This window comes from Canis lupus, chromosome 3, assembly GCF_003254725.2.
Source record: "Canis lupus dingo isolate Sandy chromosome 3, ASM325472v2, whole genome shotgun sequence".
In the NCBI taxonomy this organism is placed as follows: domain Eukaryota; kingdom Metazoa; phylum Chordata; class Mammalia; order Carnivora; family Canidae; genus Canis; species Canis lupus.
Genome location: NC_064245.1, coordinates 73,043,899 through 73,069,964, shown reverse-complemented (window position 1 = coordinate 73,069,964; position 26,066 = coordinate 73,043,899). Strand labels below are relative to the sequence as shown.

At 40.2% G+C, this 26,066-nt stretch overlaps 2 protein-coding genes and 1 long non-coding RNA gene across 16 annotated transcripts in view; 1 reads left to right on the top strand and 2 right to left on the bottom strand.

The window, feature by feature from the left end:
• UGDH (UDP-glucose 6-dehydrogenase) overlaps positions 1 to 8,484 on the bottom strand; it is a 29,001-nt gene extending 20,517 nt beyond the window's left edge. Inside the window, exon 1 of the mRNA XM_025437019.3 lies at positions 8,209 to 8,484. The gene's annotated coding sequence lies outside the window, so the exon portion shown is untranslated. The remainder of the gene's footprint in view (positions 1 to 8,208) is intronic.
• A 162-nt stretch (positions 8,485 to 8,646) lies between these two features.
• Positions 8,647 to 24,521, top strand: LOC112653139 (uncharacterized). Of its 2 annotated transcripts, none has more exons than XR_003131945.3 (2): positions 8,647 to 8,955; positions 24,154 to 24,521. It is a non-coding gene; the product is annotated as an uncharacterized LOC112653139 (long non-coding RNA). The 2 variants fall into 2 exon arrangements; XR_004814440.2 differs by having other exon boundaries at positions 8,647 to 9,254.
• SMIM14 (small integral membrane protein 14) overlaps positions 9,442 to 26,066 on the bottom strand; it is a 94,972-nt gene continuing 78,347 nt past the window's right edge. For 4 of the 13 annotated variants that reach the window (XM_049108668.1, XM_025437024.3, XM_035714488.2 and 1 more), the window contains 2 exons: positions 24,471 to 24,562; positions 20,842 to 23,952 (listed from right to left, as the gene is read on the bottom strand). In XM_049108668.1, coding sequence (XP_048964625.1) covers positions 23,787 to 23,952; positions 24,471 to 24,562 — 258 coding nt within the window. In that variant the 3' untranslated portion in view covers positions 20,842 to 23,786. Of the gene's footprint in view, positions 9,507 to 9,669; positions 10,033 to 20,841; positions 23,953 to 24,470; positions 24,563 to 26,066 lie in introns of those variants that run through there. The other 9 variants (XM_049108670.1, XM_025437029.3, XM_035714491.2 and 6 more) reach the window with 4 other exon arrangements.

Sequence of the window (26,066 nt, the reverse complement as noted above, 5' to 3'; positions counted from 1 at the left end):
ACTATTGAAAATAGAAAATTTAAAGAAATCACATTGCACATTTATCACACTTCATAAAAACTGTCAAGGTGACAGATATCTGGAAAGATTTCCTGCATTCACACTATTAAGAATTATTAAAAGTGCGAAAATATATAACATTCCAATTGGAATGTCTGTTCTAGTTTGCATTAGCATAAAACATGGGGAAAAAAGTAACTGTTATTACTGAAGAAATGCCACAAAGATTATAATGATCGAATATTCAAAAATTCAAGGAAGAAAATAAAAGCTTACTTGGGTCTCTAAGGCCACTCGGGTAACTTTGATTGCTGAGGAAAAATGCAAGGGTGACTACACCAGGGCAATTCTTGCTTAAATAAATGTCGGTGTACAAAGGTCAGCCTATGGCAGGTTTAGATTAACGTGACAGATATTAAAACACATGATAGGTAATAAGATTAGTTTGAAAGTCCAGAATTGACCTCTGTGATTATATTCCCTATACAATTTGGCTTCAGTAGTTTATTTTTAGGTACTTGACAATGATCTTAAACTCCATTTCAACTTTAATCAGAAACTATGAGATGGTTAAAGGAAAGTAATTTCTGTAGTTAACAAAGCTGTTACACAGATTTTGATGGGTTTTCAAAAGCCATTTAGGTGAACTGATTCACACTAATCAAAATGACAAGGTACTGATTTATATATAAGAATATCAGTTTATTCATTATAATGAGAACAAAAACTATCAAACTGATCAGACTCTTAGAATTTTAGTCCTTGCGAAGACCTCAGATATCCTCTAATCTAATCCATTCATGGATTCCCAAGAGAAGGAAATTGGTTAACAGAGAGTTTAAGAATTTGCTAATATATTCCTGCATGGATCAAAGAAGATACTACAGAAGGCTAATCTCATTACAATGCCTGGCAAGCACAACCCTATTGTGAAAAAAAGATACACAAGCCACATAATTCAGATGATCCAATTCCCTTAAAGTCTGAATCTGTATTAAACCAAACAATGTTCTAATTACTGATTTTCTGGGTAGACTTCCCTACTGGAAAAGAATGAGCTGAACAACCCATACAAGTATCTTGGTCTTGAGGAAACAACGTATCTTGGTATGAGGAAACAACCATCTGACTTATAAATCAATCTTCAGTGGTCATGTTTCATAGATATCAACTCAGAGTCTAATCTCTAATGACCTTTAAAAAACTTAAAAAAAACCCAGAAATTTGGTAAAAATATAAGCAAAATTTGGAATCTATTGATTCTACAAAAGAAAGCAATATTCTTAGTGATACACATACAAAGAAATTTTTAAAATCTATTTTTTTGTGGTTTTTTTTAAGATTTTATTTATTTATTCATGAGAGACACACATAGATAGAGGCAGAGACACAGGCAGAGGGAGAAGCAGGCTCCATGCAGGGAGCTCATCGCGGGACTCAATCCCAGGACTCCAGGATCGTGCCCTGGGCCAAAGGCAGGCGTTAAACCACTGAGCCACCCAGGAATCCCCTATTTAATGTATTCTTAAGACCTATTCCACTCCCTTCTATTTTTTATTTTTATATTTTTCTGTTTCTGGTAAAACTCCGTCTCTTTTTTAGAAGCAGTTACACTGTATTCCATTGTGTAATTATTAAAATATTAAAACCATGCTAAATCTGGTAGATTCTCTTTATTCTTTTTTTTTTTTTTTTTTAAGTAGGCTTCAAGCCCAATGTGGGGCTTGAACTCATGACCCTGAGACCATGCTCTACTGGCTGAGTAAGCCAGGGGCCCCTGGTAGATCCTCTCTTTAATAGTCCAGAATTCAGGTTGTACTACAAAGCTGTGGTCATCAAGACAGTGTGGTACTGGCACAAAAACAGACACATAGATCAATGGAACAGAATAGAGAACCCAGAAGTGGACCCTGAACTTTATGGTCAACTAATATTCGATAAAGGAGGAAAGACTATCCATCGGAAGACAGTCTCTTCGATAAATGGTGCTGGGAAAATTGGACATCCACATACAGAAGAATGAAACTAGACCACTCCCTTTCACCATACACAAAGATAAACTCAAAATGGATGAAAGATCTAAATGTGAGACAAGATTCCATTAAAATCCTAGAGGAGAACACAGGCAACACCCTTTTTGAACTCAGCCACAGTAACTTCTTGCAAGATACATCCACAAAGGCAAAAGAAACAAAAGCAAAAATGAACTACTGGGACTTCATCAAGATAAGAAGCAAAGGATACAGTCAACAAAACTCGAAGACAACCTACAGAATGGGAGAAGATATTTGCAAATGACTTATCAGATAAAGGGCTAGTTTCCAAGATCTATAAAGAACTTATTAAACTCAACACCAAAGAAACAAACAATCCAATCACGAAATGGGCAAAAGACATGAACAAAAATCTCATAGAGAAAGACATATATATATATTTTTTTACCTAGTGCAAGATTGATGATTCACTCTGCCTTTTTTTTTTTTAATTTTTATTTATTTATGATAGAGAGAGAGAGAGAGGCAGAGACACAGGCAGAGGGAGAAGCAGGCTCCATGCACCGGGAGCCTGACGTGGGACTCGATCCCGGGTCTCCAGGATCGCGCCCTGGGCCAAAGGCAGGCGCCAAACCTCTGCGCCACCCAGGGATCCCTAGAGAAAGACATAGACATGGCCAACATGCACATGAGAAAATGCTCTGCATCACTTGCCATCAGGGAAATACAAATCAAAACCACAATGAGATACCACCTCACACCAGTGAGAATGGGGAAAATTAACAAGGCAGGAAGCCACAAATGTTGGAGAGGATGCGGAGAAAAGGGAACCCTCTTACACTGTTGGTGGGAATGTGAACTGGTGCAGCCACTCTGGAAAACTGTGTGGAGGTTCCTCAAAGAGTTAAAAATAGATCTGCCCTATGACCCAGCAATTGCACTGTTGGGGATTTACCCCAAAGATTCAGATGCAATGAAACACGGAGACACCTGCACCCCGATGTTTATAGCAGCAATGTCCACAATAGCCAAACTGTGGAAGGAGCCTCGGTGTCCATTGAAAGATGAATGGATAAAGAAGATGTGGTTTATGTATACAATGGAATATTACTCAGCCATTAGAAATGACAAATACCCACCATTTGCTTCAATGTGGATGGAACTGGAGGGTATTATGCTGAGTGAAGTAAGTCAATCGGAGAGGGACAAACATTGTATGTTCTCATTCATTTGGGGAATATAAATAATAGTGAAAGGGAATATAAGGGAAGGGAGAAGAAATGTGTAGGAAATATCAGAAAGGGAGACAGAACATAAAGACTCCTAACTCTGGGAAATGAACTAGGGGTGATGGAAGGGGAGGAGGGCGGGGGGTGGGGGTGAATGGGTGACGGGCACTGAGGGGGGCACTTGACGGGATGAGCACTGGGTGTTATTCTGTATGTTGGTAAATTGAACACCAATAAAAAATAAATTTATTATAAAAAAAATAAAATAAAAAAATAAAAAACAAGGCCTCTTTTCTAGTGAAAAAAAAAAAATCTAAATAAATGGGTTAAGAGTACCCTATTATCACTTGTGAAGCCGCACAAACATGATATTCCTATTAAACTTCTTGGGTTCCAAAATTAACCCCAGCAAAAATACTGATCCTAACAAAATTTACTTTTGGCAACCATTCGTCTTCCATTTCTTTACCCTTCTTCTACTCTTCAGTTCTGCCTTTTACTCCTTTCCAGGCCTCAAGTGCCCTGTACACAAGAAAAAAGAGAACTTTCTAGGGGGAAAGGACTGCACTGGGATTGCCTCGAGGTTAAAGCTCAGGGGAATGTTCTAAAAAAGCTCCCACCTGTGGGACAGCTGAGCCTAGAACATGCTTACCATAGATGTATCTCTAGCACTCGCTGCCACTGTCCCCACGGCTACAGTAGAAGGGGCTTGGCATCGGGTTTCAGAAACATTGCTTCAGCTTGCTTCAGGCCTAGTCCTTTGTTCCCTTTCATGAAAAATTAATATTCCCAATTTAAGGGTCTATCTGTGGGCACAGCAGACAATATGGCCCTAGATATAGGCCCTGACACTCAAGAATTCAACAATTTATTTAAGCAAAAATTCAGCTGAAAAATATTTATTAAACACTCAACTATGTTGCAGCCACTAATGTTCTATGTACCGTGGATACAACAGTGAACAGACAAGTACAGGGATCCAATAGGGAACAGACAGGTACAGGGATCCAATAGGGAACAGCAGGTACAGTTCCTACTCTTATATAGTTATAGTCTCATGGGAGAGCACAAAACAAAATAATGGCAGCTGTGATACATTGTGTATAAAGGAAATAAATATGTAGGTGGAGAGGGAGAGACTGAATATGGGGAAAGAACTATTTTAGATAGGGTAGTTAAAGGACTCTCTGCGAAGGTGACTCTTAAACTGACTTAAAAGATGAAAAGGAAGGGCGTCTGGGTGGCTCAGTCAGTTAGGTAACTGACTCTTGATTTCGGCTCAGGGCATGATCTCAGAGTCTTGAGATCAAGCCCCTCATTAGGCTCCATACTCAGCATAGTCTGTCTGCTTGAGATTCTCTCTCTCCCTCTCTCAAATAAATAAATAAATAAATAGTCTTTTTAAAAAAAAAAAAAAGAGAGAGAGAGCATACACACAGAACAGGGAGAAGCAGACTCCCTGCTGAACAGGGAGCCCCATATGGGATTCAATCCCAGGATCTTGGGACCATGACCTGAGCCAAAGGCAGACGCTTAACTGACTAAGCCATCCAGGTGGCCCCACTAAATAAAATCTTAAAAAAAAAAAAAAAAGAAAAAGATGAAATGGAATTTGTCACACCCAAGTAACATATAAGGCAGTATAACCAATTAAATGACAAAATGAGTACTAAAGTCCAGAGGTGGAAAAAAAAATAAGAAGGTATCTACATCAAGGGAAATGTAGAATTTCAACCTGGCCTAAAGAATAAAGAGGGTATAGAAAGAAAAGATAAGTGGGGGAGAACATTCCAGATTTAAAAAATAGTAAGGACTCATATACAGAAATGAGTCCAAAGTGAGGAGATCAGCCTAGTTGGAGAAAAATATCAGTATTAAGAAGTGGTAAGAGGTAATGACTGTCTTGTAGAGTAGAAATGAATTTAAAGTGGGTCTTAAATGCCCCTTTCAGGGAAGCATGTCCAGGACAGTTCAGGAGGCTACAATTCAATAACTTAAGGCAACATAATTAAAAGTAACCATAACAATCAACAACATTTGTGTAGCTAAAATCTAATAAACTCCACTGAAGGAAAAAACAATGGGGGGGGGGGGGAGGATCAGCCTGTAGCTTGGGAAGAGGGAGTTAAAGACAAGAATGATGTGTTTAGGGGATCCCTGGGTGGCTCAGCGGTTTAGCGCCTGCCTTTGGCCCAGGGCAAGATCCTGGAGTCCTGGGACGGAGTCCTGTGTCGGGCTCCTAGCATGGAGCCTGCTTCTCCCTCTGCCTGTGTCTCTGCCTCTCTCTCTCTCTCTCTCTATCATGAATAAATAAATAAATCTTAAAAAAAAAAAAAAAAAGAATGATGTGTTTATTTCAACAGAGTCTAGAGAAGACTGACACAGAATCTGGAAGTCAGAAGTGTTCTCGTTTCAGAGAGGTGGAGCAAGAACAGGTTTTCCCAATGCTTAGATGGCATGTTCTCTGAAGATTCTTTGCTCTGATTCCACTCTCCCCTATGAATTCAGATTCCCAGGAATCATAATACTGGAAAAGGATGACACAGATTTGAGATAGAAGTGTTCCAGGAACTGCAATAAAATTTCCCTACTGTAATATCAAAGTTTCATTCTAGTGAAACCATTAGTCTCTTATGAGTTTAATCATATAAGCTAACATCTAAAGCCTCATTAACTCTGGGTCCAAGGAGGAAAAAAAAAATTCTACCTTCCAGATCTTCGAAGCTGATGATTAAGTTCTGAACTGTGATGAACCTAAAGAACTATCACACCCTTACTGAACAGCTAGCCAGCCTCTCTAATTACAACCAATATATTTGGAATACTTAAAAAGTAGAATTTCAAAGTATTTTTGGACCAGAGGATCTGTTGGGGTTACCATTTAATCCGACAGCCAAGAGGTTATAACATTCTTATATAAACATAGACTGAATGTTTACATGATGCCACTCTTGGGTTAAAGGAGTTCATAGTTTAATAAAGTGCTCCCAGGCAAACAGTTCTTATCTGCTGCTCTTCCCTCAGCACTTAGAACAGGAGGCTCTCAATAAATGCTAATTGAATGAATGAGTAACTCTCCATTAGGGCTTGTTTGAGAAGAAGACTGTTATTTGAAAATCTTTAGCTCAGACGGCTGATCATTGCATTTTTGCTGAAATTATCCAGAACACCATCATCCTTTTTTTATGTAGAACTTTGTCATGTCTTCCCAGAGTTACTTCTTATCCACTTTGCTTGCCAGGCTGTATTCAGCTTGCCTTACATATAGCAGCCAGGGCAAACCACTGATGGGCCTATATTATAGAATTGCATGTGTTTTGGGGTGTCCCTGTGGTTCTATTTCACATGAAGTATGGCTTGTAGATGATAATGGGAAAATTACTGAAGAACTGTGCAAGTCCCAATAAATCATTACTTGGATGTTTCAATAAAATCTTTCAGTCTTTATATGGAGCTTGATACAGTATTAATAATATACTTTGCTCAACACAGATGTCTTCTGATTCCATATTGAATTTCTACTTTTATGTACCTTCTGACCCTCTACTGTGCTGTCAGGGAAATGGGAATGTTTGCTTACTGAGTGTGTCAGTTTGAAATGAGTTTTTAACCTCCATATTTTGGGAAAATCTCAACAAACCAAGCTGTTCCAAAACTACTCTTCATCTAAAGTTTTATAAATTCAGATGAAGATTTCAACCTAAAAGATGTGGCTAACAAATAATGAAGGTCCTATTACAATCTAAACTAAATATAATCTCTCCGTCCCCACCCCACCCCTCTTCCCTATACTCTGCATAATCACCCAGGGGCTAAAGCAATGGATGTTGTAGTTGGATACGTCAACCTCAAGCACATCACCTTAGTTTTTTACAAAAACTAGATACTAACAGACGCCTGACCGGGGAAAAAAGATTTAATCAGTGAGAAAGGCAGTGTTAATGTTACATCTAAAGGGCCTCCTATGAAGCTGTGGAAATAATAAGAGGGAAGATGAAGTATGCATATTAGTTACAGATTCTATGCTTAAAAAAGGAGTATAGTAAGGGGAGAAGAAATGAGACCCTTTCAATCAGGGTTGTCTCCCGCTTACCTTAACTAGATGCGGGTACTAACAAGCGCATCTCACAGCAGACAGTAAGCGCTTTCATTTCCAGAACCCCCCTGAAAAAACAGACCAGACTACTGTTCTCCATTTCACAGGGCATTTGAAGAAACTCAAAGACTCACTGTGTCTTTGCGGGCAGTCAGTGGACAGCTATGCCTCTGTATATCCATGAAAAGCTCCCTACCCGTGAATCCCTCTTTTCAATACACCAGCATTTTCAAGCCTACTCGGTTATCTTCCTATATATACAACTATGCTCTTTCACGGTCAGCACCCAAGGTAGGCCTTCCCTGCTGAAGTAAAGCAATTCTATGGTGTGGCGGCCAACAATGGATTCCAGGACAGCCCATACTGTCACGATGGCAGTGTCTTAGGATTTCGCCCTCCAAAAGGGCTTTCTGGCTTTGTTTTCTCTTTAGTTTCTTAAGAAGGGAGGCCAGTGACCGGAGGAAAGCAGCAGCTCCCCAGGTGAGCAGACTAACCACAAACAAAAGACCAGGACTCTGAGACCAAAATGGGGTCCCTAATCGGAGGACCGCTTCCCTCGGTGGACGTTCGGCTTCCTGGGGGAAATCTCATTTGTTTCAAGTCAGAAAGTGGGGGAAAAGCAGAAAGAGGAGCGGCTGGAAGACTCGGGAGTATAGAATAAAAAGACCGAGCTAGGCCATCCTCAGGGCAGCGACCCAAAAGGCGATTCCCGCCCAGGGCCCAGAGGAGGAGACCGGGGTGGTGAGACCCGGCGCCGCGGACCCAGCGCAGAGCGCGACAGGACTGGGAGCCGCGCGCACTCCCCCGCCCCGCCCCGCCCCCTCCACGGCCGCCGGCACCCGGGACCTTCCCGACCCCGCGGCGGGGCCAGCCCGGGAAAGGAGCTCACCCGTTTCCAGGCACCGAGCGCAGCGGCTGCTCCGGTCCCGACCGCTCGGACAGCTCCTCGCTGTGGGCCGCGCTGCAGCAGCTTCTGCACGCTCGCCCTGCTCCGCCCGACCTCCGCTCCCCGCACGCCCCTCCCTCAGGCCGCCACGCACTGCACCCAGAGTCCCGGGCCTGAGCCCGTATTTAAAGGATTCGGCCCGAGAAGGCGGAGGCTTCATTCCCCCGCAGCCAGGCCCCCCAGGTCTCTACCCTCCACCGCAAACCTGCTCCTCCTCCCGCCACGCCAGCCCCGGGACCGCCCCTATTTCCTGCAAGCCTCAGGGGCGGGGCGAAGGGGGCGGGGCTAGGCGGAGCCAGGGGAGGCTCCGCCCCCGGCCGAGCCCGGACGAATCGGCTCGGGCCAGCTCAGCGGTCCCGCCCCTTCCGCGAGCGGCACTGGGCGGAGCTACGTGCCCGGCGAGTCCGCTGACGGCCGTGGGGCGGGGCTCCAGGTGCAGCTAGGCCGGGGTCGGGGGTCCGCGGCCGCCGGAACCCCGTGGCTTGTGGTCTGGTCCCGCTTCCCTCCCTGTGTCCCCGTCCAGGCAGACAGACAGTCGGCGCTGAGGTGATGCCGCGGGCGCGACAGGTCGGCCATAATCCAGGGACTGCGGGGGTACAGGGCCGGCTGCGGCCCGAGGGGACCGGAAGGCCTCGGCCCCCCTTCCGGTCCCCGCAGCACCCCCGAGGGCCCACCGCGTCTTCCCGGCAGGTCAGTGCGCCCGGCCGCGGAGTCCCTCCCACGCCCTCGCGGCCCGCGGCGGCCCAAGGTTTAGTCAGGTCCCTCCCCTCGTCACTTCTGGGAAGGAGGCGCCTTGCGTTAGTGGGATGCTGAGCCCTGTCATGACTGGACCGGTTAGTGCCTCCGCCCTGAGCCCGGGAGGAGACGCATGACACCACGCTCTCCAGTCGTATTTTCCAGAGAGAGTCCTGCCAAATTCGGAATCTGGCTTGTCTGTGCTGAGAGTTTGCAACATCCAACTTCCGTGTATGAGGAAGAGTAAAATTAATGTATGGAGACTGCCCGTTGTTTTTTATTTTTTTTTTAGATTTATTTATGATAGACATAGAGAGAGAGAGAGGCAGAGACACAGGAGGAGGGAGAAGCAGGCTCCATGCCGGGAGCCCGATGTGGGACACGCCCCGAGCACAAGGCAGACACTCGACCGCTGACCCACCCAGGTGCCCCGAGACTAACCGTTTTTAATGAGGAGGCCAGTTCTGTTCTCTTACTCCTCTCCAAAGTCATCTTAAATCTCAGATCTGAGAAGAAAAAAGCAGTCATGACTTTTTTTTTTTGGTGTTCCTCATTAAAGTAAGAATTACGTCAGGCTACATAATCTGCACTTGAAGTCAAAGATCTTTTTCAAATACGTCACGAGGAACGTGATTAGGAGTTTATAAAGGCACATTAAAATACCTCATAGATGATGGTTTTTCATTTATTTACGTTTTATTTATTTAAGTAATCTTTGCGCACATCATGGGGCTCTAGCTCACCACCAGGAGATCAAGGGCCTCATGCTCTTCTGAATGAGCCAGCCAGGCACCCCGAGATGATGGTTTTCTTCACAGGATCATGGCAACTTTAAGAAAGCTGTTGAAGGTTGATTAGACAGTTTGCTCTAGATTGTCGAAAGTATGATATGATACGTAGGTGTCGTACATTCTAAGCAGGTAAATTCATTTGTCGAACGAATATTTAGTGCCGATCGTGTGTTAGACTTTATCCTAGAGGCCACGATGCAAAATGGATTAAGACCCAATTCCTTCTTCCAAAGCTCACAGGCTAGTAGGAAAGATAAGTGAACAAGTAATTGCATTTACATGGGACAAATACTGTGCTATAGTAATCTTTTTGAACTTGGCATACACATAGATTTAAATTACCTATTACAGTTAAGTTGTAATAAAAACCACTTTTCTATTATTCTTCCCTTTGTTTTGAATTAAACATTTTTCCACCTGGTGTTCACTTTACATTCTTCATTAGTATTTTGATAGTAATCATAATCTTTGAAATAGTACAATCTCAGAAATTAAATCATAATATCAATACTAGCTAGAATGGACCTTTGGACCTAGGACTGCAGTTCTCAAAAGGTACTGACCATCCCTGAGACCCTTTCAGGACACCCAGGAAGTCAAAACATTGTCATAATAGTACTAACATTTTATTTGCTTTTTTACTCTCCTCTTCTCACAAGTACACAGTGGAATTTTCCAGAGGCTGTATGACACTTGATATGATGACAGATTAATACAGATATTATAGATTCATAAAAATGTAAAGCAATACCAGTCTTCTTATTAATTTTTAATTTGGAAATACAGCATTTTTCATAATATGTGGTTAATGTTAACATGTCATGAATTTATTATCATCAACGTTAAGGAATGCATTTTTTACAATTTGTCAATTTTCATTTCAAATAAGGTAAATACCAATAGCTGTTCAACATGATAAAATATTTTGGGGCCTCCAGATTTTGAATGTGTTAAGGAGTCCTGAGAACAAAAAGTTTGAGAACTGCTTGATGTAGACCAATTATTTTCAAATTATGTTTCCTGGAGCTCTCAGTTTCTGTGCTGGTGTGTCACTCAAGAAAGAGAATGAGTCGATGAGTGGAAGGTTAAAACAGACGGAGGTGGGGGAGCTCTGGATCTCCTACGAATATTTCCCCTTTCCTCCACATCAGAGCAGTTCTACTTTTATGTTTAGTCTGCTTTATATATCAATTTTTTGTGTAGGATTTCAATTTATATATGGGATCCTCTTAAAACTTAAAAAAAAAAAAACCACATTGATTCATTCATTGACTAAGTATTTCTCTCCAAATGTTTCCTACATACTAGTCACTAGGAATACAATTGAGTAAAGAACGATACATTCTCTTTCCCTTCCTTCATAAACTTTACTCTTTGGGGAAACATCAATCGCACAGATAAATGTAAATTACAACTTTATTAAGGTGGGATATATATACTCTTATGAGAATATACAATAGGAGTATTTTACATAGTAGGTAGGGATGCTTCCTCAAGTTGTGATAATTGAGCTTCTAAAGGAAATATGAGAATTAGCTAGGGAAAATGAGGAGAGTAGATACAGGAATAAAATGAGTGAATGTGAGAAGAGCAATTCAGAGATAATTACAGTAATTAAGAATTAGAAATAGCATGTCCAGGGTACTAGCCATGGAAATTCAGAGAAATGAACAGATTCAAGAGATTTGATATAACTAAGTTAAACTACTGAATAAATCTTGTAAATTTTCTCCGTTTCAATATTATCCAGTATCTTTTAAAATTTTAGTAGTCCTGCAAAATACTCAGGATGCTTTTTTAAAGATTTTATTTATTTGGGGGAGAGAGAGAGTGCACATGCTCAAGAGCGGGGCAGTGGGGAGGTGGTATGAGGAGCCAGGGCAGGAGCAGAGGGAGAGGGAGGGGGAAAGAGTCTCAAGCAGACTCCATGCTGAGCATGATGTGGAGTTCTATCTTTCAAATCTGAGATAATAACCCTGAGATCAAGACCTGAGCTGAGGGCAGCCCCAGTGGCACAGCGGTTTAGTGCCACCTTCAGCCCCGGGGTGGGATCCTGGAGTCCTGGGATCAAGTCCCATGTCAGGCTCCCTGCATGGAGTCTGCTTCTCCCTCTGCCTGTGCCTCTCTCTATGTCTCTCATGCATAAATAAATAAAATCTTAAAAAAAAAAAAAAGAAACATACTTGACTAAGCCACCCAGGCACTTCAATACTCAGGTTACTTTTAAAAGAATCAAGGTCACTAATTTATATGGCATTTTCTGTTTGGAATTCAGAATATCCCAACATAGGCCAACATGTCCTGTTTCTAACTCTGGACTTCAGCTTTAGCAAAAGTATGAAATGAAGTGGATTTGAGTTATCTTGACTAATCACCATAAGGGCCTGCCCCCATACAACAGTCCAGTTTACTCTGGAGAATTTTATCCCTGGTTAATGGACCATAGTAAGGTTTTACTTGGATGAAAGGTAAGCTTTTCTTTTGTAAAATGGGTATATCATTCATATCTTAGGCTTAATGATTTTGGGAAAGGGTACCTGTGGAAATTGAGGAGCTGGAAATTTATTTCCTTAAATACATCTGTGTAAGACAAAAACTAAAATATAGTGTCAGAAATTGACAGTTTGCAGTCTTGCAAATTCTCTTGTAGTTCCTGCATTGTGATCTTGCTGTCACTTTACCCCAAAATTGTATTAAATAGAGGTAATTTCGAATGTGGAGTAGAGATTCTACTTGGTTTGTTCATTGAGGGAGCCAAGTAGGTTTAGGTGAAAACGGTACAAATTAAGACTTAGATCTTCTTTTGCTTCTTTGTGTATTTTGGCCAAATAGAGTGAAAGGAATTAAGTGATACCAACAGTATGGTTAGTTATGCAAGTGACTGAAGTGAGAGGGATACATATGAACCTTTGTTAGGGGAGAGCATGAAGATTGCTTTGCATTGCACTTTTTTTTTCTTTGTATGTCTGAAAGGAAAAACTGTGCCAGACCATACATAGTTTTCCAAAATTCTTTTAGGAATATACAAACAATAAAGTTAGAAATTCCAGGTCTAAGAGCACCTGGGTGGCTCAGTGAGTTAAGCATCTGCCTTCAGCTTAGGTCATGATCCCGGGATCCTGGGATGGAGCCTCACATAAGGGAGTGAGTCTTGCAAGGAGCCTGATGTGGGACTCGATCCCGGACCCCAGGATCAGGTCCTGAGCCAAAGACAGATGCTCAACCACTGAGCCACCCATGCATCCCCCTGCCTCCCTTCTTGATGCACAGCTCATCTTCCACATAGCAGCCAGAGTGAGATTTTAAGTTCATAAATCATACATTGCTCACCCTCTATTCCAAGGGCTTTTGTACTCATAATAAACCCTGAAGTCCTTATTTTGGATTTCAAGATCCTATAAGATATAGACCCTACTGCTTTTGCTTTAGAGACAGACGGGGGGTGGGGGGGTAGGGAGGAGAGAGAGAGAGAGAGAGAAAACGTGATTTGGGAGAGGGGCAGAGCGGGAAGGAGAAGGCCAGGCAGACTGCATACTGAGGAGGCCCAAGGCAGGGCTCAGTCTCACAACCCTGAAATCATGACCTGAGCCAAAATCAACAGTTGGATGCTTAAGTGACTGAGCCCCCCAGGCGCACCTGTAGACCTTACTTCAGATCTCAACTTGTACAGGTCATTTGGCCTTATTCTGGTTCCTTGAAAATGCCAATGATGCCTCAGTCTTTGCACTTTTTTTCTCTTGGAAAACCACCCAGAATCTTGCATAGCTGCATCATTCGGGTCTCACCCCAAATATCATCTCTCTCTTTTAAAAGATTTTATTTAGGGACACCTGGATGGCTCAGCGGTTGAGCACCTGCCTTCGGCTCAGGGCGTGATCCTGGAGTTCTGGGATCGAGTCCCGCATCAGGCTCCCTGCATGGAGTCTGCTTCTCCCTCTGCCTATGTCTCTGCCTCTCTCTTTCTGTGTCTCTCATGAATAAATACAATCTTAAAAGAAATTTAAACAAATTTTTAAAAATAAAAGATTTTATTTGAGAGTGAGAGAGAGTGGGGTGGGGAGGGGCAGAAGGAGAGGAAGAAGCAGACTGCCTGCTGAGCAGAGAGACAGCCACCGGACTCCATCCCAGGACCCTGGGATGATGACCTGAGCCGAAGGCAGACGCTTAACCTCCTGAGAAACCCAGGCACCCTCCAAATATCATCTCTTCAGAAAGCTCTTTCACCATGATTATATCTTAATTTCTCTTTAGCAATTAGTCCCTGAAATATTAGCTTGTTAGCTTTTGTATTTGGCCCTTGTAAATACAATATAAACTTCTTGAGCACAGGGACTAAAAACAAATGGCCTTACCACCACAAGAATTCGTGTTTCCTGAAGACCATTAAGTCTATTATGTGAAGAATGAATATTCATCCTATTAACAATTGTGATCCAAGTCCTTACTAAGTAATAATCCCACCTTTATTCCTTATTATGACAGTGGTGTTTTTGTTTCCTTGGCATGTTTTTTTCCTTGCTTGCTTTTTTTCTTTTTTCTTTCTTTTCTTCCTCTTCCTCCCTCCCTCCCTCCCTCCCTCCCTCCCTCCCTCCCTCCCTCTCTTCCTTTCCTTATTTTTTTTTTAACAAACAGTTGTTTTAAGATTTTATTTATTCATGAGAGAACAGAAAGAGAGGCAGAGAGACAGGCAGAGAGAGGAGAAGCAGGCTCCATGCAAGGAGCCCGATGCAGGACTTGATCCTGGGAATCTGGGATCATGCCCTGAGCGAAAGGCAGATGCTCAACCACTGAGCCACCCAGGCATCCCCGTTCTTATTTTTAACAGAGCTTTCTCATGAACTGAACAGGCTTATTTTATGGCCAACCATGAAGAATGACATTTCCCTTCCTCATCCCCCCAAGAAAAAAATTGAGAGGGATGTCTGGGTGGCTCAGTAGTTGAGCGTCTGGCCTTTAGTCCGGGGTGTGACCCTGGAGTCCTGGGATCGAGTCCTGCATCAGGCTCCCTGCATGGAGCCTGCTTCCCCCTTTGCCTGTGTCTCTGCTTCTCTCTCTGTGTCTCTCATGAATAAATAAATAAAATAAAATCTTAAAAAAAAAAAAGAAAAAATTGAGAAAATAAAAATGGATTATTTTTAAGCATCAGGAAAAACTCTGAAATAACACTATTAAAAGTAACTCTACTGCAGAAGAATTTAAGGTTTCACTTAGTTCCCTACCCATATATGGAAATCAGCTAATATAAATATAATTAAATTTTTTATAATAATTTTTGCTTTTGTTTTTTTCATCTCTAGAACTAAAAACACAAGGTTTAGCTTTTTTTTTTTTTTTTTTTTAAGACTTATTTTAGAAAGAGAGAGAGCGTAAGGGGGTGGGCAGAGGGAGAGGGAGAGAAAGAATCTCCAGCAGGCCACACGCTGAGCCCAGAGCCGAGGTGGGGCTTAATGGGGCCCAATGCAGGGGCCCAATGCACAGGTTGATCTCACCACCCTGAGATCACGACCTGAGCAGAAATCAGGAGTCAGGCATTTAACCAACTGAGCTACCCAAGTGCCCCAGGTTTAGCATTCTTAATACCAGTGGTTCTTACCCTTAGCACCTATAGATGCCTAAGTCAAACCCTATACCAGAACCTCTGAAGTGTGGGACCGAAGTATCAGGTTTTTATTTTATTTTAAAGATTTTATTTATTTATTCATAGAGACACACACAGAGAGAGAGGCAGAGACATAGGCAGAGGGAGAAGCAGGCTCCATGCAGAGAGCCCGACGTGGGACTTGATCCAGGGTCTCCAGGATCACGCCCTGGGCTTCAGGCGGCGCTAAACCACTGCGCCACCAGGGCTGCCCAGGTTTTTATTTTATTTATTATTTTTTAAAGATTTTATTTATTTACTCATGAGAGACACAAAGAGAGAGAGGCAGAAACGCAGGCAGAGGGAGAAGCAGGCTCCATGCAGGGAGCCTGATGTGGGACTTGATCCTGGGTCTCCAGGTTCAGGCCCTAAGCTGAAGGCAGGTGCTGAACCTCTGAGCCACTTGGGCTGCCCAGTACCAGGTTTTTAAAGCTTTCAAAGGGCAGCCAAAGTTGAGAGCTGTTAGCCTAATAGTTTGCTCTTTAGCTTTTATTGCATGGGTTTATTTACCTATTAGTCAAAATGTATTTGCTTTCCAGTTTACCTTTCAAGGATTTTAAAATCTTGATTGGAAACTGTGATATTCTATGTTTTAATCTTTAATGTTTTTCTCATGCCAAGCTCTGACCTAAAGGTGCCATTGTCCATTCTTAGTAGGGTGAATTCTTTGCAATGGAAATTCAGTGGAACTGCCCCAAATAAATATCCTGTTTCCATACAACTTCAGGTTTTGAAAAGGGAGAGTGTGTGTGTGTGGGTGTGTGTGTGTGTGGGTGTGTATGTGTATGTGCATGTGTTATTGGAACAGTGGGGGCCTTTACATAATAGTATTTATTTAGGACTTTACAAAGCATTTTTACAGACATTTCATTTGATCTTTTTACTTTAGCTCTATGTAAAGTGCTATCATATTTAAATGAGGAAAAGAGTCACATAACTAGTTTTCCCTTAATGTAGGCCGCTCAAGATACCATTAGTCATTTAGTTATCAAAAACTAACATTCACATAGTTTCATAAGAAGGGAATGTGTTGTAACATACTGAATGAATATAGTAGAAATGATAACCCAGGGCACTTGGGTAGTTCAGTCAGTTATGCGCTGGCTCTTGGTTTCAGCTCAGGTCATGATCCCAGGGTTGTGAAATCAAGCCCTATGTAGGGGGTCCGCACTCAGCATGGTGTCTGCTGGAGATTCTCTCTCTCCCATTCCCTCTGCCCCTCCTTCCATTCTCTCTTGGTCATGCTTGTGCTCTCTCAAATAAAATCTTAAAAAAGAGGAAAAAAATGATAACCCAGCTCTCTTTTAAGCCAGCTATTAAAGAGATTTGCAAAAATGTAAAACAGTGCCATTCTTATCACTGAATTTTCATTTTGGAAATTGGTTATTTTTTTCATAAAAACCTTTATATTAGCATGTAGTGGGCTTACTGTTATTTTAAAATACTTAATACTTTTAAATGTTCTGTTTTAATTTTGGGTACAGTATAGATAGATGATAGATAGATAGGTAGACAGATAGACAGATAGATGATAGATAGATATAACAATGCATATGAACAAAAATTCTTTGGGGTCCCCAAATCAGAAAGTTTGAGAATCACTATAAGCTATATGCAATCTTTTAGCTGTAAGAAAGCTAAAAATCTGAATGAATTCTTTACCTTAACATTAAGCCCAACTCACACAAAGCTACTTGAGGACTTCTTCCCCAAGGCTAAACACTATTAGCAATACTAAATATTTTTATTGCACATGAGACAATCACTCAAATTAAAATAGAAGTTTGAGAACTGAACAAAAATTACAGATAAGTGATAGAGAACACCAATTGTCAGCTTTCTTCAACAGAAACATCCTTTCAATATCTGATACTTTTGTAGATTAGCATTGGAATTTATGACAAGATTATTATTATTTTTGAATTTATTTATTCATGAGAGACAGAGACAGAGAGGCAGAGGGAGAAGCAGGCTCCATGCAAGAAGCCCGATGCGGGACTCGATCCCGACCTGGGATCATGCCTTGAGCCAAAGGCAGATGCTCAACCGCTGAGCCACCCAGGGGTCCCACAAGATTATTTTTATTACAAGTATATTACAATTAGTCAAGCTTAACTGTTGCCAGTTTATACCTATTTATGTGACTTTTGAGTTCTTAAAATATTATGACACAATGAATTCTTTGGATGTTGTGGAGAGAGAAAATTAATCTCTGTTCTTCAATGGAGAAATTATAATTTTCAATTATACTTTAAGCTTTAAGCCTTGTATTTTCTGATTTAGCTTTGGCTAATGGAAATCATGCTTGAAGCTTGAGAACACCAGCTTTCAGTAGGCCGTGGTTAGTGAAACCCTCTGGGAAAGAGGATGTTGACAGAGGTACGACGATGTGAGAACAGAGTAAAATGTAGTTTTTAAGAAAAGGGTTTTAGATTAAAATGGAAGGCTAAGCAAATTTGCAAGGATATAAATATTAATCCATTTGTTGGGAATGTAGGCTCTGATATCAGATTTGTATCTGTTCTGTATGTTGTCACCACAAAATTCTACTTGCTGGATTAATTGTAAGGAATCCCCTTTAAGACACCCAGACTTCCAGTTTAATGTTTATATACTAGTTATCAGGGAAAGCTGCATTCAGGCCCGGGTCTGTAATGCCTTTTTAATGTACAATGCCTCTTCCTTTGGCACTGAATTAATGAGTGACTATATAACAGATTCATTTTTTTTAAAGATATTTATGTATTTATTTATTTATTGGTGGGGGGGGGATGGGTTGGGGAGGCTGAGGGAGAAAAAGAATCCTAAGCTGGCTCCATGCCCAGCATGGAGGAGCCCCATGGGGCTGGATTTCACAATCCCAAAATCATGACCTGAGCCAAAATCAAGAGTTGGACACTCAAATGACTGAGCCACCCAGGCACCCCAACAGATTCATTTCTTTAAAAACAACATGGAGAGTGTCTGGGTAGCTCAGCTGGTTAAGTGTCTGCCTGCGGGTTGGTCATGATCTCAGGGTCCTGGGACAGAGCTTCACAGCAGGCTCCCTGATCTGCGGGGCATCTGCTCCTCCTTCTCACTCTGCCTGCCACACCCCCTGCTTCTGCTCTGTCAAATAAATAAAATGTTTCAAAAAAAAATTTAAAAATGTGTATGGTACTTAAGAGATGGCTCTTTGTATAAAAAATGTTAATTATCACGATTAAAAATAAAAAACAACATAGAAGACTTATTCCATGATGCTGAATCTGCTATGTAGTATTCGTGTTTGTTTGTTTTTAAGGATTTTATTTATTTATTCATGAAAGACACAGAGAGACAAAGGCAGAGACGTAGGCAGAGGGAGAAGCAGGCTCCAGGCAGGGGGCCTGATGTGGGACTTGATCCTGAGACTGAGGCTCACGCCCTGAGCCAGAGGCAGGTGCTCACCTGCTGAGCCACCCAGGTGTCCCTTGTGCTCTTTAATTCGCTCAGTTCTTCAAAATAAATAAAAACAATGCAATTCAAATCCATTCATCATGAACACATAGCCTGTTTGAGCTTATGAGCAGTATAGGAACCAGATATTTTAAAGTAAGGCCTCTGGTATTACAGGGATTCTAAGTATTTTTTTCTCATTCCCATATTTCCTAGAAATAAGCAGTTTTGTACAAGGAAATATGCTTTTCCTTTTCTTTAGATTTTATTTATTTGACAGAGACCATAAGCAGAGGGATCAGGAGAAGGAGAAGCAAGCTCCCTGCTGAACAGGACCCTGGGATCATAACCTGAACCAAAGGCTGATGTTTAACTGACTTAGCCATCCAACCCCCGCCCCTTGCTTTAAGACTTATTTTATTTTTTAAAGATTTTATTTATTTATGAGCGACAGGGTGGGGGAGGGGCAGAGACACAGGCAGAGGGAGAAGCAGGCTCCATGCAGGGAGCCCAACGTGGGACTTGATCCCAGGTCTCCAGGATCACGCCCTGGGCTGCAGGTGGCGCTAAACCGCTGTGACACCAGGGCTGCCCAGACTTATTTATTTTAGAGGGAGAGTAGGGGGAGGGGCAGAGGGAGAAGGAAAGAGAGAGAATCCCAAGCAAACTCCCCACTAAGTGAGGAGCCCAACGCATGGCTTAATCCCCACAACCTTGAGATCATGACCTGAGCCCAAATCAAGAGTTGGATGTCCAACTGACTGAGCCACCCAGGTACCCTGGGAATATTCTTTTTTGATATGAAAATTATTTTTAAAACTACACATGCTATTTTTCATCTTACATATTCCCTGCTTCCCAAACACCTCCTCCCACCTCCCTTTCAAGAGACATCTTAGTTTGGCATCTGATGGTTGAAAATGTTTTCTGTAAGGGCACCTGAGTGCACCTGAGTCTTCACTCAGCAGGGAGTCTGCTTGTCCCTCTTCCTCTCCCTCTGCCCTTAACCCTGCTCCTGCTCTCTCTCAAATAAATGAATATGTTAAAAAATATTTTCTGTATAATTATGATTAACACCCATTCTAAAGCAGAAATAGTTAAGCAAAAAGTAAATACAAACACTGTTGAAATGTTTATTGAAGCAACATAGCCCATTTGTTTGAGAATAGATATGTATGCAAAGTTAAGTTCCCCAGGGGAAAAGATCACATTGATAACTCCAGTTTCTAAAAATCTGAGCATCACATAATCACAGGTAGTGTTTATGAACTTTTTAGTGGGGAAAAAAATCAACTCTATAAACAGATTTGGAACTGAGACAACTATCAAATGAAATGGCAGGAAGCAAAAAAAAAAAAACTTGTTTTATTAGAATTCTTTCTGAGAGGAAAACTAATATTGCAAAAACATTTAATGAAAACTTAGTTTTATGGGAGTTCAGATATCTATTGACATATAAATGAAAAACTTTAGCCTAAAATCATTATTTCCAGTAAATTATGTATTTCACAAATTTTGCTAAAGAATACTTAAGTATCACATAGACACTGACATCATAACCATGCCAGAGCAATTTTACCATTTTTACATGTATATGAGAATTAATGATCTTTAGTATCTGGGTGCATTCCAGGTCATAGAACAAAAGCAAAGTTTTTACTTTTGTGTGTGTTCAGTAGTTACATGTCTTAACACTATTAGATATTATTCTCTCAAAGCAAATGTCCATTAATCCTGTATTCTAGGAAGAAATTAAAAAGAACTAAAGAAACATAATTGCAATCTAAGTTCCTAGAGATTCTCAGAATCCCTACTTCTGAATATTGGCCCCATTGCTATTACATAAATATTCTTCTTGTAACTTAAAGTTCTCTCTATGGAATGTTTTTAGTTAGGGGTAAAAAGTCTTACAAAGAAACTGTTTAAGAAGGGATGTAAGCATTTTACTAAGCAAAAGATGCTTGCTTCATTTCCCACAAAAGCCAAACAAAACAATACATTACTAATGTTTTCTATTTATTCATTAATAAAAAGTGCATAGTACAAGCCCTTTATCCCAGTCCAAGTACTCAGTAAAAGATTACAATAAACCCTGGATGGCACAGACATGATTTGTTTGGCATGATTTAAACATTTAAAAACAGCAATTAATATTCAGTACATCACATGACCACTTTCGCTTTTAACAAAGTAATCAGACATGACAACAAATACATCTGATTTTTCCTTTAGAAATATTATGTTAAGACTAAATCTACTATTACAACAACAAAAATTTAACCCATTATGTGTAAACTCTTCATTTCTCCTTCAAGTTGCTGTTTTATGTCTTAAGCTGATGAGCTGGTCAAATTTTAGCACTTTTATTTAGAGTGACAAATTCAGAGTGATCAATTTCCAAGCTTCCTTTGAAAATATGAGAAATCAGTAATTCTATAAACACTATCACATCACATACCACAATGACACTAAAAGTAACCAGGGAATAGCTGAACCTAATACTTTGGAAAATCTCTGCAAGTTATTTAAAAAATGACTTGCTGGCCATGGGATAGTGCTTAGATAGATACATGATAAAATCTTTTACTATACACAGTTCCAATGTTAACTTTTTCCATATGGAAAGCAAGAAAACATTTTGTATAAGGGACATTAAATGACTCTAAAACAATATAAACGTAATATTATTTGTGGAATATTTAAGAGCCAAAAGTGATTAAAATATGAAGCTTTATCTTTCTTTTTTCCAGATTTAAAAATGATTATAGCCACAGTTCAGGTGAATGTTTACAAGCCAAGTAATGAATATGAATGTGCTAAATAAAAAGGCCACATGTAGAAGCTTTAAGAATTAAATAGAATAATATAAGTTACTAGTTAGATTACCAGGAATACTTTATATGCAGTAGTACTCAGTCTTTCTCAGGAATGCAGAGAAATTTTACAAGCAAAAAACCCAAAACTAAGTATTTCTCTAGGAACTTTTGTTGCTAATTAGATGGTCCATATAGAAAAGGTTAATACACCAGAGATGTACTGTCAATTTAGTGTATGTGACAGAAATGAAGAACCAGGAATAAGAATCTAGATTTGTAGGTCTCTAGCTAACACTAGATATTCTGTTTCCATGTCAAGGCCAACTGGTTTCAACCAAAGCCAGTTCTCAATTATTTGTGAGCCACAGATTCAGTGAATGCATCAGTATCTCTGCCAGAGACTGGCTTTCTAGCAGCTTAGACAACAGAGTATTAGGATATATGTGCAAGCCTTCAAAGTCCTGGGGGCAAGGGCAGAAAAAGGAATGCTTATGGAGATTTAGCTCCATCAAATGCCATCCCTGCCCTTTCTGCATTAAATACTGGAATAGCTATAAAGCTGGGAAGGCTTCCAGTAGACCACAGCAAGACAAAACCTTAAATCTATGGTGCTCATTTATCCAAGTTTTCACTTACCTTGTTATGATCTCTCAATTAGCACAACTAATTAAGAGTAGGTTATATTATGTCAAGAAGTTGAGCACAAAGCTAAGATGCACAGAAGGAACGCAAGCAGTCAATATTGGATTATATAATGAAATGAAGCCCTTAAAAAGTGTATGGCCTAAAATGTAATCATAATAAAGGGGAAAAAATACCCTAGGAGCGTCACACAATTGTATCAGAGACTCTATTAAACAGTACAATGATATAGAGAAGTTTATTAGTTCATACAAGTAATTTCTCAGATCGATACAGTGAAAAGCTAGACTGATCTGGGGGGAAAATCCTTACATGATAGCAAAATATCTTCTAGTCCCCATAAACCATCTGTAATCACTTGCTAAGAAAAAAATTCCATAACCACATAGGTCATGCAGACTTGTTTCTTATGCCATGTGTATTCATTTTCTTTCAAAGTGAGCAAAACAATGCAACCTTTTACTTTTTATACATTTCAAAATTTTACTTTTATTAATGGAGCTCCCCACCCCAATCCATCTTTTTACTAAAGAAGAATGATATAAGGGGTGAGAAAAAGATCCTTGATTGCGTTTTCATTTTCCTCCTTTTCCCTTGGAGTAAACCAAGAATTCATCAAATATTTTCTAAAGTCAGAAGGATAACAAAAGACTCGATTTTTTCTTCACAGAAAAAAAACAGACTAAATAAGTAAATAGCATTCAAATGTCAGTTAACGAAATAGGCCCCCATTATAGCTTTAAGATAGTTCCATTTAACAGGGAAGTGTTAGAACAGAAAAGAAGGTTCCTGAGAGGCACCCATTTAACAAATAAATTATAGCTTAAATTATTACTGTATAGAATATACCTGGCAAAGGCAGAAAGAATTAACTTTTTCCCTCCTTTTGCAAACCTTGTAAGGCTATAATGGACTGTAAATCATCCACCATATTTAAATCACGTTTATTTAAAGTTCTCCTAATATTAGACATTTTTGTGGGAATAAAAAACTTAGTAAACAACTATTTCATTTCTTTTCCTCTCCTTTCCTAGCCACATAAGCCAGTTGTAGTGGATGACACAGATTTGTAAAATATTCCAAAGGCTGCCACAGTCCTAAGAACTAGAAAAAACTGCCACCCACAAATAAACATCAAGGTAAATGTAAATACAGTGTGGTTCTAATTTTTTTTTCATACAATCTCAGACAACCCCAAGTAACTTTATAAATACCTTATGAAAAAAAGCAATTTTAAAACCTATCAAAACTATTTAAAATATTTAAAGGCAGAGATCTCAAATTTCCTTCAATCAGGCCAGAAATCATCACAAAAAATTATGATCACAGTTACAAATAGAATGAGTGGAATGTTTAAGTTTAGGATAACCAAAAAAGCCCATGTAACTTTTTTAATATAATTATTTACTCAAATATACTGTAAAAAGGAATGGTGACAACACAGGAAGCAAAAATAAGCTTGCAAGTGAAATTTCTAGAAGCTCATGGAAACAATACCATCCCATATTGCAGATGCAAAAGGAAAAACAGTCTAATGGGGTTAAGAGTACTCTGGTCATCTTCGTTCATTTGGTCGTGCAAGGTGTTAACTATTTTCACTTCCCGTATCACAAAGTTAGTCCACAGGAGGGGCTGGTGGATCTTGTCCCTGGCATTAGAAAGACAGAAATTATGGAACTGATTTCTTGAATCCCAGTGCAACCAATCTAACACACACAGTAAGAACTGAGCAGCGTGCCCCCACCCTCCAATCTCTAATCATATACCTATTGGGACTTTTCATGTTTTTGTACGAGGAACTTAGATTAATACTATAATTCACCAATGGTTGTCTCATTCCTCCCTGTAGCACAGAAGAAAAGACAATTGTGTAACAGTAATAGGACTTGGAAGAAACTGCTCTCCCTCACAGCACCACAGGTGACATTTAAACCAACAAAGCATCTCTCCTGCTTAAGGTGACTGGGCACACGCTATAATCAAAGTGAAGGCAGAGACTTTTGCTTCTCACTACAGAATGTCAATGAGGAAAGCATGTGGCTCCAGCTGCTACTGACAAGCATTCTATGACCACAAAGGGAACCCACTTTGAAATGAAGCTGATGATAGGAAGAAAGAAAGTAGGTTTTTGAGGATACTGTTAAGCAATCTAAACACTGACCCTACCTCTCTGGATTTTCTGATGTGAAAACCAATAAAGCCACTTGTTTAAACCAGGCGGAGCTGATCTTTTTTATTTGCAAGAGGAAGTATTTGAACTGGAAAGGAAAGATCAGAGCTTTTAGGAATCTTCAGGAAGATTTCATTTATTTATTTTACTCTGACATGCTATATGAGGCCCCAGTTGAGAGTGGTCAATTTTTCAGCTTGAAATTAGTCAGTATGTTTTCTTGCTTATTCTTAGAGCAATGGCTCTACTATCCTAGAACTACTGGCCTACAATGAAATAAGGTTTAGGGGCTGTCATCTTAAATTTCTGTTACTTTTAATGGCTTCTAGGCCAGCTTATTAAGTTGGATTTCTTTAGCTCCAAATGTTGAGGAAGTTTCTCTTTGATATTAAAGTAATAAAACTGTATGTAGAAAGTAAGAAAAAAAGATTGATGAGAAAGCATCTCATCAAGATAATATACAAGCTGTTTTATGGATACCTTTTCTTCAAGAGAAACAAAAAATAAATTTAGGCTTTTTATTGTGCTAATGATGCCTTCCTTCTTTCTTAAAGTCAGCATGGCTACATATCTAAATGTTTTATTCCTAAAAAAAAAAAAAAAACCAAGAAACCAAAAACAAAAACACTGGGCAATTATCAATCCACATCTGCTTTCTCCTACATAAGAAATTAGTTTAACTTCTAATTATTAACAAAACAAGATCATGGAAAAGAAGAAATTCTTTTAGGAATTCCACATGAAGGTTGGAGAAGGGAACTAGTGGGATAATTTGGTGTTCAACAAGTGAACTCATCATGTAAATAAATACCTTTAAAGAGGTAATATCCAAGTCAAATAGAAAAGGAGGGGGATCCCTGGGTGGCTAAGTGGTTTGGCGCCTGCCTTTGGCCCAGGGCGAGATCCTGGAGTCCCGGGATCAAGTCCCCCATCAGGCTCCAGGCATGGAGCCTGCTTCTCCCTCTGCCTGAGTCTCTGCCTCTCTCTCTCTCTCTCTCTCTCTCTCATAAATAAATAAATCTTTAAAAAAAAAATAGAAAAGGAAAAAATATAGATACTGGTTCTCAAAACGATTAAAATGAATCCTTCAATGAAGTTTCTGTTAAAGTCAGCACCAAAAACTCCCTATTGGGTCACTTTATTTATCATATTTTTTATCTAGAAGGTTTTAAAAATGGTAGTAATCATGACTATCAAGATTTACCAACATGAATGATCCTACTTCTCCTTTGTCAGTTCAGTTGATCTATTATGCTACAGAACTGGAAGAGCTTAAGAGAAACTGGATGGGGAAACAGGATTTCACCAGATAGGCTCACGGCCTCTGTTGCATTTAATAGCTAGAACAGAAGGTGAGAAACCAAAGTAGAGGGAAAAACACTTGAACTGTAGCTGACAAGAGAATTTAGGGAGCTGGAACCACGAGAAGGAGGGGGTCAACTGTGAGGAACTGGGGAGTAGAACACTGATATTTGAGAAATACTGCCGTGTATTATTATGAACTGGATCCTTTTTTTTATTAAGAAAGACCAGAATGCAGGTGAAGATTGGAATTTATTTTAAAATTCTTTTTGGGCTACTGGTCTGTGCTT